This window comes from Mucor velutinosus (assembly GCF_035048745.1).
Source record: "Mucor velutinosus strain NIH1002 chromosome Unknown tig00001540, whole genome shotgun sequence".
NCBI lineage: Eukaryota > Fungi > Mucoromycota > Mucoromycetes > Mucorales > Mucoraceae > Mucor > Mucor velutinosus.
Genome location: NW_027041893.1, coordinates 40,634 through 53,528, shown reverse-complemented (window position 1 = coordinate 53,528; position 12,895 = coordinate 40,634). Strand labels below are relative to the sequence as shown.

The window sequence follows — 12,895 nt, the reverse complement described above, 5'->3', positions numbered from 1 at the left end:
CAGAAGAAAAAACAAGGCTTATTGTAGCTACATATAGATGGGATATATAATTCTATTCATTTACTAGAAACCCCATATTTGGTGGATGATAATGATGAAAGCTTGGCTGAATTCTTACAGCTCGAGTAGAGCTTGATTTGACTTGTATAGATAAGGAGTTTCGTTAAAGCTTTGTTGTCAACTGACATCCATGTATCTATGACAACACAATTCAGGCCCACACGGCAATCATCTGCTTGAATGTAAACAAGCCATAGTAGTCGAGCGCCTTTGTCATTGAATGCTTCTAGCTTTTCGTATTTCTCAAACGTTATTTGAAGAACCTTGCACAGTAAAGGAGCTTTCTTTCCTATCTTCCATATGTTTCTAATTACAAAAACCTAGAATTAACACTTTTTTAGAACATTTGCAACCTCAAGCCAAACTGGATCCTTTTTTTTTTTTTTTTTTTTTTTTAAAAAAAAACGCAAATACACAATAAGACTGTAGTGGCATACTCTGTCAATCTTCATTCTAGATGACCACAATGCAATTTATTATAAGCATAAAGACATACTCTAATGCTCTGTGTTTCTGAGCAGCCTTTTTTTGGTTTCAAAGCTATAAGTTTCTACTGATAAGAGTATCAACAAGAAGGTAAAGGCCGTATACGTTCAAGAAATTCCCCTTAACCTAACCGATTCCACCTACTACCATGGATGCAACCAGAGCCCGCCCAAAGATGCTAGAGAAATATCTCCAGCAATCAAACATCTTTTACCAGCCCATAAAACCCAGTAGGAGCCATGGAAAGAGTCGATATCAAAATGTGTTTTGACGGTAGAAAGTGGTGAGAAAAAAGAAAAACACTCTCCTGTATGGCAGTTATGAGGGAGTGATAAGCAAATTGAACAATACAGTGTAGAATCTAACTGACCGAGCTATATACCTCGCCATTTTAGATGAACAGTAAGATTATTGAATTTTTGAGATTACAGCGCTGTTAGCAACTGGCTGTTGCTGTAACAAGGGCATCCTTAGTATTGGTGGTGTTGGTGCTTCAAATCGATTTCAGCTTGCTACTATAATCTTGTTCAGTTCCTTGGAGTTGATCATGAGGATACGCATGCTGATGAGATGGTTATTTTTGACCTTGTTTATTGATAGATGTTGTAACCAGAAGATTTATTGATGCTCGGGGTGATATAGTTGTGCTTTTGAAATTAGCCTTCCGTTTATTTGAATGTACTACAATTGACGATGAGCCTTTGATTCTGGGGCGAAAGGGTCCTTGTTTGAGCCTGCTACATTAGGTGAAGAGCCTTTGATTTTGGGATGAGGGGGGCCATCCTTCGCAGACAGAGCAGTTTCAATGGCATTCCAAATGCCATCAACGTCTTTACAGCCAGTTTATGCCTCAATGCAATGTATCTTTATGTAAAAGTGGAAGGCTTTATTAACATTTCATTAAATGCGCATGGTGTTAAGGGTGAGTGAAAGGGATTTGAGGTAAAGAAAAGAGTGAAGAGTGATGTATATATATACTAGATGCCAATTACAAAGGATTTGATGTTGCCTGCTTGATGCGAGCTCTCTTGTTCTTAATATCCCTAGGAAACACAAGTTTACCAGTTGTAGATAAAGCATTTGCAATGGCGCGATTGGAAGCATTCGTGTCGTACATGACATTAAAGATGTTTGTCTGCACCTCATCAAACTGTCGGTTTTCGGGAAGGCTGTAGATGTCAATGCCTCTTTTGGGTTCACATGAATGCTCAAACTTGGATGGCTTCACCACCCACTGAGCGTCCTTTTCCGTAATACGAACTGCGTATTTGCAATTTACCTTGGCTGATCTTGCGTCTCTAGGATTACTCACACTCTTCTTCTTGGTAGGTCGAAAGACACCGCCGAATTTGCATTCAAGCAACAGGAACATTTTTCCCTTTTCTTGCTTGAGTTGAGAGGATCGCTTGACTAGAAAGTGGCCTCTTTCTTTGTTCACTTGTCTGAAATGAGCCTCAGCTTCTTCCAGAGTCTCAAAATAGAGCTTATCTTGCTGGGGAGGTGCTGTTGTTGGTGGTAGATGCTGTTGTTCTGGATGCTGATGCAGTTGCAAGTGCTGTGGCATGGATTGCACCTGTTGTTGTTGTTGCTGCTGCTGTTGTTGTTGTGCCTGTTGTTGCTGTAACTGCTGTTGTTGCTGTAAGTGTTGTTGTTGCTGTTGGTGTTGTAGCTGCTGTTGATGCAAAATGGGAGCAACAAAGCAGAGGTTGCTTTCGTGGATCGTAACGTCACTCATCTCGATGCTGTCCTGATGATGGTTCATGCGTTGAGAAATGTGTGTTCATTCTTTATCTATCTTTGCTTTTTACCTTTTTTAACCAAGATGTGTGTAAGCGAATGTTATTAAAAAGAAAGAGTCGGGGTTGTGGCTCCATACACATCTTTTTTATTTCTTTTTATGTTAAATTCCACATATTTCAAGACACAGGACACGCCCATCCAAATGTTGATCTCCAGCTGAATTCTCAGTCTTTAGGGTAAATCATCATTCTACCAAAAAAAAAAGCAGTGTTGATTCTACAGTGGGCCCAATGTCGACGCATGATGGGCTTATCTTGCAAATGCTTGCTAATCATCACTACGTATGAACCTTGTTGTAATTGGGCTATACGGTAATAGCCATACATTATTTTAATTGTTGCCATCATGTTCCAAACGGGTTTCTGACTGAACTACGGCTCTAGTAACATCCAAAGTATATCAGACACATAATATATCTCTAAATATTTATTGAATGTATACACATGCATACCCAATCTGCGCAAAGATATGTTTACCAGCAGATCATTTGATGAATACACCGCATACATCAAAAAAGGCTGATGTATGCTCAAATCATCAATGTCCTGTGCTTGGATCTTGTTCGTATCATGCACATGTTCTTTGAGTCAGCTGCTGTTGTAGGGAGCAGTAGCGCCATCTCAAAGGAGCAATGGTTTTCAACGACAAGCCTAGTGATTGAACCCTTTCAACTAATGTATGTTGAAATCTCACATTTCAGGCTATCACTATTATACGGAAAGTCTCTGGGCTACTTGTAACTACGAATATGCCTCTTATGCGATACTTTTTGTCCGAATGAATGAGATTATTTCATATACAGACAAACATAATGCTTGCATTGACTATTAATAATCCAAATTGTACAAAACACAGTGAAATTTGGGTGCGTTGAACCGCGATTTCTCGCGATAAAAGCTATTTTAGACCGCCAAAATAGCATCAAGTGGTTGCCCTGATTTAGTACTTACGCACTGACACCTTTGCTCAACTTTTTGGGGATCAAAAAAAAACATGGCCAAAAATCGACCAAAAAGCATGAGGTACTCCTTATGGTTTTCATCGAAAATTAAACGATCGCATTTTCCACTTTGAAAATGAAGACTTTTATTATGGTGTATATTAATTCAAAATGTTTCTAACAATCTAACATAACCCCTGAAATCATCTTTGTGGGACCTCGATATGGAAAATCTGGACTTTTTGGGCAGAAACCTCTTTTCATATTTTCATATATTGCTCAATAAGTTTATTCAAAACATATATCTTACTTGGTACCATTGGATGCGCCTTGAAAAGCACTCCAAGAAAGCTTAAAGAAGCATGCGATGAGCACATCATGTTTTACTTAGTCGAATCTGCTAAAACTGATCAATCCAGTCGAATATCTTCAAGATTTGTCCAATCTAGAACAGACCATGGGTCTGGACTTGAATTAAATTTGGCTGGTGGAGCCGGCTGGCAAACTCAATGTCCTTTTAGTCATGAAGGCAATACAGTAATAGATGCTTTTGAAGCGTATGGAAAGTAGATGACAAATTACACTGCACTATTGTTAGTCATGCTATTTTTCTTGCATTCTATATTAAATAATGCCAGTCTACTAAAATACTTGTTAGATCAACTTCTCTCCTTTTTGTGGCTTTGAAAGTGTCTGGGGATCATAAGTATAATACGTTACGATGAGCATTTCAACTTTTTTGTTGGTTTCCACCAAAACGAAGCGTAGGTTAGGAAACAAACTCATATTCAGGTGGCTCGAGCTGCTGCGAGCATTTGGCTAATATCGTAAAATTAAGAGTAATAGCTAAAATGTTAGAAGAAACTTGTTCATTGATTGATAGTGATTTAATCATAAAATTTCTAATGATCATATAATGTGAGCCATGTCTGACAAATGCCTGGCAACTCAGTTTCCATATTAGGGCCGTAAAAGTGTCTATGGACTATAACTTTGTTATGTTATGTTCCTATCTACAGCAACATTTACTAAACTAGCAATCGAAATGAAGATTGAAGACAGGCTCACTCAGAATCTGTCAACTGTCAACGAGATTGCAGCCATCATTTCCAAAGACTATTCTGATACAACTTTTAGAGATGCCCTCATCGCATACCAAAATTGTTTAAGCCAGTGGCAATAGTCTTTTTAAGACGGTTCGATGAAACCCATACTGCCGACATGCTATATTGAAATGCTGCAAATCATGACTAGGAAGTTGCGATTACATATATTTTGGCGGTGAACTAAGCTGAATGGTGTTGTCAGATATGAAATTGCCTAACAAAAGCAAAGAAAGTATATATTCTGAGCGATTGTTTTTTTAAATTCATGATCCTCATTGATTTAGCATCCTAATCATCATTGCCATCATTAGAAACGCATTTTGGTCAGCCAACAGTAGGGCCGCCCGCCAAAGTTGGTTCAAGCTCAGTTTATTTTCTTCTGCTCAAGATTGGACAAATTTTGCTTTTCCCGACTTCTTTAATCTTTTTTATGATATTCGACTATATAAATCGTGATGATCACCCTAAGCTTCCTAATATAGTCCCTGGTGGTAGGGCGAAGTGGTAGAACTCCCGTATGCCAACGGGAGGATCCCCGGTTCAAATCCTGGTGAACGCAAGTTGTTTGATTTTTTTTGAGGTAGTACTGATGTCCTCGTTTGGTGTTTCGTACTCTTATCCATGATCTATATTTTGACGATTCGCATAATTGTATTGGCTCTAGGTGTCGCACCTTATTAGTAGTAGATTTCTTTTCCAACTTAGTTCATTATACATCTTATTCCCCATCATTGCAGACATTGGGTCCACCAACAGTCTTTTCTATCCCTCAGTATGACATTTAAAGGACTTTAAATAAAACCTGGAGCTCGACTCCCCTACAAAAAAAAAGCTTCCTAATACAATCTTGGAGTACTTTTTAAGACGCTTCCAATGGTGCTAATAGTATTAGGTATTTTGAATGAAGCTATCGAGTAATTTAGCAGAACATTAAATGTGTTTTTCAGTGAAATTAACCATATTTTGCATATGAAAACCTGATAAAAGTGGTTTTAGAGATTGCTTTGGATCGAGAGAAACGTTTTGAATGAATATACACCATAATAAAAGTCGATTTTTGGCCATGTTTTTTTGACCCCCAAAAAGTTGAGCAAAGGTGTCAAGAAGTTACTACTACTCAAGTACAGTTGTTTGGTATCATTTCGAAGGCTCAGAAAGGTCTATATGTCAAGATATGAAGGCTTGATAGCTTTCAAATTTGGTTATGTTTTGCTGTAATAGAGCTTTTATTTACACGGCATGAATCACATCTTTGGTAGCTGAGATCTTCTGGAAGGGTAGTTCTGTAGTATGTGCAATTTCTAATTTGAATAGAAGGCATATTGATTTTGGTAAAGCTAATTCATGCAAATTTTGATGCGTTATGCTGTTGGTAAGTTTGTTAATAATAGAAATGAAAACCCCAAATTTGCTGCTTGAATACTATGGTTTTACATCTTTGCTTCGCTACGGTAAAATCCTCATTAAGGCTAATATTACCAAATGTTGGGTTAGATGCTTAGTTGCCATGGTTTTTCATATCCACTTCGCTGTGGTAAAGCTGCCTCATAGGTCAATGTTACCGAATGTTGAATTAGATGCGCTATGTTTTTTGGTGGATGGGCTTAGTATCTCCTCCAAACCCCCTTCTCAATGCCGGCTTCATTCATCTTGTACGGTACTCAATTCTTTAAATTTTTGAAAGGATATAATTTGCTTGTCTACTTTTTTGATTGTTTTACAGTATATATGATGCTTAATTTTACGATGGTTGGTGTACAGACTATGAGGTACTTGAACTCAATGTAAGCAAATAGCTACATTTGCGGCATAAAATGAAGAGTCTTATTTGATCACTTGGACAGCCAAATTTGACATTTTCTTCATGGGACATTTGTTCATGCATACTACCATGGCATTTTTACATTGCTGAACATTTACCATCAGTAATGTCATAGATTCCTGGTATCTCTTCAGGCACACTCTTTTTTTGACATGTACCTATCATGGAAGTTCTCTGCTTATGCGTGTGAAAAATATACCATCGATTATAATGGAGGATATTTTAAATGACTAAACAAGATTCCTGTGATTTGAATAAGCGCACATCAAAAAGGGGCCCCGAGATGGAAAGCGTCTTTTTACTTTTTTTTTTTTATATATTTCTCTTTCCCTCACAGACTACTACTAGTCTTACTACTATAAGCAGAAAGATGCCCAAACCACTCATTGTACAGTTCACGCCTATCAGGTCCTGTCTTGTCAATTTGCCAGGCAAATGGGTGAATGCCTTGTTGGATCAGAAAAAGGTGAGTGATACACGAGAAACAGCAGCATACAGACAACTTATGCAACATCGTTAGCTGCCTCAAAATGTTATCTTGGAGGTCGTAAGCGCCTCTAATAACAACGCAGACAAGTTGCCAGCAAAGAAGATATATTGCGGTTGGTCGGGTGAAGCATCCAAGCCTTTGCAGCCTAACTCTGTTTTCATTCATGGTGCAAATGGAAAGCTTGATGTGTTGGAGATGGACCCTCAATGGGGCATGGCAGTTGGGTTGCAAGATGGACAAAAGGTACGGGCGGTTGACTGTGTGTCAAATGGATGGCTAAAAGCAGGTTACTTAGGTCAATGTCGAATTTTGCAGAAATGTACCTGTGTGTACTACTGTTCATGTGGAGCCTTTGACGGAGGATGATTGGGAGATCTTGGTAAGTAAACACATGCTAAAAGAGAATGCAGTGCTGATACCAGCCACAGGAACTACATGCAGGCTATGTAGAAGAGAATTTGTTGAGCCAAATTCGAGTAGTGTATACAAATCAAATTATGTGTGTTTGGATCCATGGTAAAACGCTTGTACGATTAGCTGTCGCTGAATTGGATCCCAAGCAGGAGTTTCTCAAGTTGACCAACCAATCCGAAGTGATTGTTGCACCCAAAGTGCGCAGACAAGCGACAACAGCAGCTGAAGAAGTGTCTGATTTGCAACCTCAACCACAGCCCAAGAAGGTGCAGCCTTCCATTGGCCTTCGTACCTGTACTGCAGTGAGTGTGGATGCTCTCTCTGTCAAAATCCACCCTGATTCCATGGGAGCACTAGGCCTGCAATGCGAACGAGTGCGACTCACCAAACTTGTGCCTGCATTCATGTCCAATGCAAGCAAGAAGAGAGACGAGGACCAGCCAGCTCAAGAAGTGGAAGACGTGCCAGTGGCAAGAGCCGTATTTGCCAATGTGGTAGTGACCAAGGAGGTGCCTTTACGACACATTGTAATTGGATCTGTGCTGAAAGATACACTGGATATAAAGGATTTCGACATGGTCAAGTAAGTGTGGGAGGTTAAAGCGTTTAGCAGTGGCGATAGCACACAGTATCTCATTGTAGAATATAGAGTCTCCACCATTGGCATCAAAAAGAATGCAGTTGGATCTTTGATTTTGAAGCGATTTGTGACACCTACGCCATCATCATCGACTATCAAATTAGGTCTGGAGAGTGTTCAACAACTAGCTCAACAGAAACTGACATTGGAAAATGAGACTACAAAAGCACTGCAAGAATGGCTGTCTCAGCAGGAAGGGGAATTTACGCTGAGTCATGGCCTGTTGTTGAATCTAAAGGTAAACGACAAGCAAGAGCAGTTCCTTGTACAACTAGGAGCCAAGAAGGGATTATTCGGTAATAGCAACAGTCAAGCACCGACAGATGCAGAGCAATACATCGTGACCAACAACAAGCAAGCCATCCCTATCGAATTTGCACAAGACATCCAGAAACAGCCTACTGCTGCAGACAAGAAGGGAAAGGCGCCTACTGATATTGTCCTGGGCGGTGTTGATAAAGTGCTGCAAAAAATTGAACAATATACGCTGGCCAACTTATCTGAGCGTGATTTGAAGGACACCTTAAGTGTACCTGGATCAGGCGGTGTGCTTGTCACCGGCACGCATGGTTCTGGCAAAACGAGCGTTGTCAAGACCATCCTCAACAGCGTGCGATCATCTTGGATTTACACTATGGAAATCAATTGCTCAGAGATTGCCGACGAGCGCATTCCTGTGTTCAAAGAGATGCTGCAGAGATGGTTTGATGAAGCAGCCTGGCACGGGCCCTCTTTGATCTTCTTTGACGACTTGGATCGACTCATTCCTGCCGAGGTTGAACATGCAGACTCGACTCGTAGTCGCCATCTTGCCGAACTCTTTGTCAGCATGGCACAGATTGCATGCCAACGACACCCCATTATGATGGTGGCCACTGCTCAGCAACAACAATCACTGCATCCTGCGTTGATCACTCACCATATATTCAGCGAGTTGAAGCATCTTCAGCCACCCAACCGCGATGAGCGCAAATTGGTAAATGTAGCATTGTCTCATTTTAAGCTTACAAGCTGATTTTCTCTGTTTAGATTATGCAAGCCATCATGTCTCATGGGCCTAGTGTGCTGACAGAGAGCCTCTCACACATTGATCTGGTTTCAGTTGCATCAGAAACTGAGGGATTTTTAGCAGCGGATATCAAAGCATTCATTGAAAGAACCGTACACGAAGGAGCAGTCCGTAGCATCAAAAAGAAGCTGGATGATATTAAGCAAGGCGAGATTGAAGACGCAGTAAACAAGCAGGAATTGCGATTGACACAAGCCGACTTTACCAAGGCACGCGAAGGATTCGTACCAACCTCGCTTCGTGGTGTTAAACTTCAAAGCTCAGGTGTTAATTGGTCTGATATTGGAGGTGAGTGAATCAGATGTGTCTGTGACACCTGGACAATTGCTCACATCTTGCTTAGGTCTCAATGAAACGAGAAAGGCGTTATTAGAGACATTGGAATGGCCCACCAAATACGCAGCCGTCTTTGCACAATGTCCTCTTCGATTGAGATCAGGGTAAGTAGGCAAGAATGCGAATACAAGCACTTTATCTGACCCACTTGTAGTCTACTCTTGTATGGCTATCCTGGCTGCGGCAAAACCCTATTAGCATCTGCAGTAGCCAAAGAATGTGGCTTAAACTTTATTAGTGTCAAGGGTCCTGAGATTCTGAACAAGTACATTGGTGCTAGTGAAAAGTCTGTGCGTGATTTATTTGAAAGAGCACAAGCAGCCAAGCCCTGTGTCCTCTTCTTCGATGAATTTGATTCGATTGCGCCTCGCAGGTAACAAACAAGACTTGCCGCACTTGATTTTCGCTTAGCATATTTACCTCGTTTTCTGTTTACAAATCTAGAGGACACGATAGCACTGGTGTAACAGATCGCGTAGTCAACCAAATGCTAACACAAATGGATGGTGCAGAAGGTTTAGATGGTGTCTATGTGTTGGCAGCTACAAGGTTTGTGCTTGGTGACATGTATGCATGCATAGCATATTGAATCTCCCTTTATTTAATAGTCGCCCTGATTTAATTGATCCAGCTCTACTCCGCCCAGGTCGACTTGACAAAGCATTATTGTGTGGCATGCCAACATTTAATGAGAGATTAGAGGTAATATCAATGGGATGCACTGCAATGACATATGCAATGAACTCATTTTGATTAGATTCTCAAAGCACTTGCCTCCAAAATGCAATTGGCAGCAGATGTCGACTTGAAGGTGTATGCCGAAAAAACTGAAGGATTCTCGGGAGCAGATCTCCAAGGCTTTTTGTATAACGCACATTTGGAAGCGATTCATGGTGCCATTGATATGGATACCTTCAAGGAGGCACAGAATATCAAGTCAGCAAACAATGCCAGCAGCGACAAAAGTGATTTCGTGATGAATCAAACCAAAAAAGTGCCATTGACATTAGCCGAGAAGGGGCAAATATCACAGCGAGTAAGTAGGCACATTTTGTCTTTTTTTTTTTTTTTTTTTTTTTTTTTTTTTTTTTTTCTGACACTCGTTCTTGATAGTTGGCAATGATCAAAAAGGGCAAACTGTCATCACCATCAACATTAAAGGATGCGTCAGATTCCAAAGAGAAAAACATACCATCTGAGCATAGCAGTGAAGCTAAAATCACTCGCAGTTATCTCGAGAAATCGCTCAAATCCACAAGACCATCGATTACCGCAGAAGAAGCACATCGATTAGGATTGATTTACAATGAATTTGTTACTGGCAGAACGGGTGAGCTCCCAAATGGTGAAGGCGATAAAGGCGTTGGCAAGCGCTCCACCCTGGGTTAAGAATCAATACTATAAATAACTGTGTATCCTCTCATACTACTTACGGATGATTTCAAATCCCCTTTTGCTCGTTTTGCCTTTCAGCCTATTTTACCCCTTCACATAATAAATCCCCCCTCCCTCTTTTTTTTTTTTTTAGAAATTATTTTGTTAGATCTCTTTTTTCTCTTCTCCTCTTTCTTTCTCTTCCCTTCTTCTCTCACTCCCTCACACACACACATTCTCTCTTTGCTTCTCTTGATAGTTATACTCGGAGAAGGCCAAAATAAGTCTATAAAAAAAAGTATATTTTTATCTTTTATTACCACGACAACATAGTAGCGTGTTATAAATAATTTTTTAAAATCTTTTTTTATCATCCTTGGTTACCATAGCAACCATTAAAATACCTTCTTTTTAAGTCTTAATTTATTCAACTATGGGTCGTAAGAAAATCAAGATCCAACCTATCAAAGATGATCGTAACCGACAGGTAAAACGTAAACCACTGCAACATTTACCGCAAGTAAACTAAAAAAAAAAATTGTGCCAAAGGTTACATTTCTCAAGAGAAAGCACGGATTGATGAAGAAGGCTTACGAATTGAGTGTTCTATGCGATTGCGAAATTGCCTTGATCATATTCAATAATAACGGAAAACTCGTACAGTACGCCAGCACTGATATCGATAAAATTTTGATGAAATACACCGAAGTAATAATGCCCTCAACTTTTACCCAAATTAAAATCTTACGTGTTTTTTTTTCTAGTACAATGAACCTCACGAAAGCAAATCAAACCAAGATTTCATAAATTCATCTGATCAAGACGAGTTGATAAAAGAAGAAGAGGATGATGATATTGGTGGTGGCGGATCAAATCACAATACCGGTTCTGTTGGCGGTAGTGCCAGTGCACAAGGTGGAGATGATGATAACATGGATCAAATGATGATGATGAATCACAACAAGAAGAACATGTCGACTGTCACTGTGCCAACCCAAGCAAATCACAAATCTGCCATCATGTATTCTCAGCATCACCAGCAACAGCAACAGCAGCAACAGACACCTCCACAACCACAAATGAATCAACAAATGTACTACTCTCAGCAACAGCAGCAGCAACAGCAAATGCGTTACGGTCATCCTCAAGCACAATCTCAACCGCAGCCACAGCAAGTTGGTTACGACATGTATAATATGCCTCCTCAACAACAGCAACAGCAACAACCTATGTATATGTTTGGCGGTGGTGGAGCTCATCAGCAGCCCTCTCATCATCATCACCCTCAACATCCTCATCCCCAACAAGGCCATCCTTTACCCCATATGCCACCTTCTTCTTCCTATGCCATTCTGCCTCCTCAACATCAAACGCAGCAATACCATTCACAAGCACAAGCACAACAACAGCAACAGCAACAGCAACATCATTCTCAGCAATACCAACCACCACAAGCACAACGCCAGCAGCAATATTCTGTCAGTCCTCAGCCATCAGCACAGCACAGTAGACAGGCTTCTCTGCAATATGGCTCCAATTTGAGCACAGTATCTTCACCCAACTTAGGTCCTCCTGCTAGTCCTGCCATGTCGACACATAGCACTGTCAGTGCAGGTAAAAAACCACCCAAGCTGCGAGTTCAGATTCCAGATACTGGCCCAAATGATTCACCTAATCCAACAAAGCATCGACATCAATTAAGCGTATCCTCTGTGTCATCGACGACATCCAGTGTGAAAGACGATACGGCAAAGGATGAAGCCAACAATGTTCAGCAACATCCCCCTCCTTCATCTCAGCCTTATTATCGACAGCCTGAGCCAGGTCCTCCATCCGCTTTACCATCGCAATTTGCTCAAAACTTGCCTTCACCATCCACATTCTACCCAGAGTTCTATCAACAAAATGAGCTTCCTAGTCCACTGAACTTTTCATCCACACCCATTACCGCAAACAATCATAATCCAAATGGAGGTGGAAGTGGTGGAGGCAATGCATTCAACTGGCCACAACCAGCTCCTCAGCAACGAGATTATAGACCTTCGCCACTGAAGCCGGAATTACCGTAAGTGACATGCTATCGCTTATTTGTTATTGTTTGTACTAAAATCAATGCCTTTTTTTTTTTTTTTTTTTTTGAAAATCATAGTGATAATAAGAGAAGCTTTGACAGTGTGGACGATGACAGACCTAATACTAAAAAGTCGAAATCATAAAAAATATCTTTTATTGGACCATGATATTATGAAGCAACAGCAGCAGAAAATAGCTTGTACTGCACCTTGGAAATAAAATACAAAATGCTTATATTTAATTAATATCTTGTACTGATTGATACATGTCTATCTGCGAAAGCCA

The 12,895-nt window shown here is 40.3% G+C and overlaps 3 protein-coding genes across 3 annotated transcripts; 2 read left to right on the top strand and 1 right to left on the bottom strand.

Annotated features, from left to right (window-relative positions):
- Positions 1 to 1,534: 1,534 nt before the first annotated feature.
- ATC70_004131 (uncharacterized protein) lies at positions 1,535 to 2,308 on the bottom strand (the record flags this gene model as incomplete). Its single annotated transcript, XM_064823443.1, has 1 exon — positions 1,535 to 2,308. The coding sequence occupies one exon, from the start codon at positions 2,306 to 2,308 to the stop codon at positions 1,535 to 1,537; it is 774 nt and encodes a 257-aa protein (XP_064688268.1).
- Positions 2,309 to 6,584: 4,276 nt separating this feature from the next.
- Positions 6,585 to 10,552, top strand: ATC70_004130 (uncharacterized protein; the record flags this gene model as incomplete). The annotated part of the gene is made up of 12 exons (XM_064823442.1): positions 6,585 to 6,680; positions 6,735 to 6,947; positions 7,000 to 7,083; positions 7,133 to 7,701; positions 7,768 to 8,734; positions 8,788 to 9,115; positions 9,171 to 9,267; positions 9,318 to 9,536; positions 9,608 to 9,712; positions 9,772 to 9,865; positions 9,921 to 10,199; positions 10,277 to 10,552. The coding sequence occupies 12 exons, from the start codon at positions 6,585 to 6,587 to the stop codon at positions 10,550 to 10,552; spliced, it is 3,327 nt and encodes a 1,108-aa protein (XP_064688267.1).
- Positions 10,553 to 10,970: 418 nt separating this feature from the next.
- On the top strand, positions 10,971 to 12,753 carry ATC70_004129 (uncharacterized protein; the record flags this gene model as incomplete). The annotated part of the gene is made up of 4 exons (XM_064823441.1): positions 10,971 to 11,024; positions 11,087 to 11,245; positions 11,302 to 12,602; positions 12,687 to 12,753. 4 exons carry the CDS (start codon positions 10,971 to 10,973, stop codon positions 12,751 to 12,753), a joined length of 1,581 nt encoding a protein of 526 aa, XP_064688266.1.
- Positions 12,754 to 12,895: the final 142 nt, after the last annotated feature.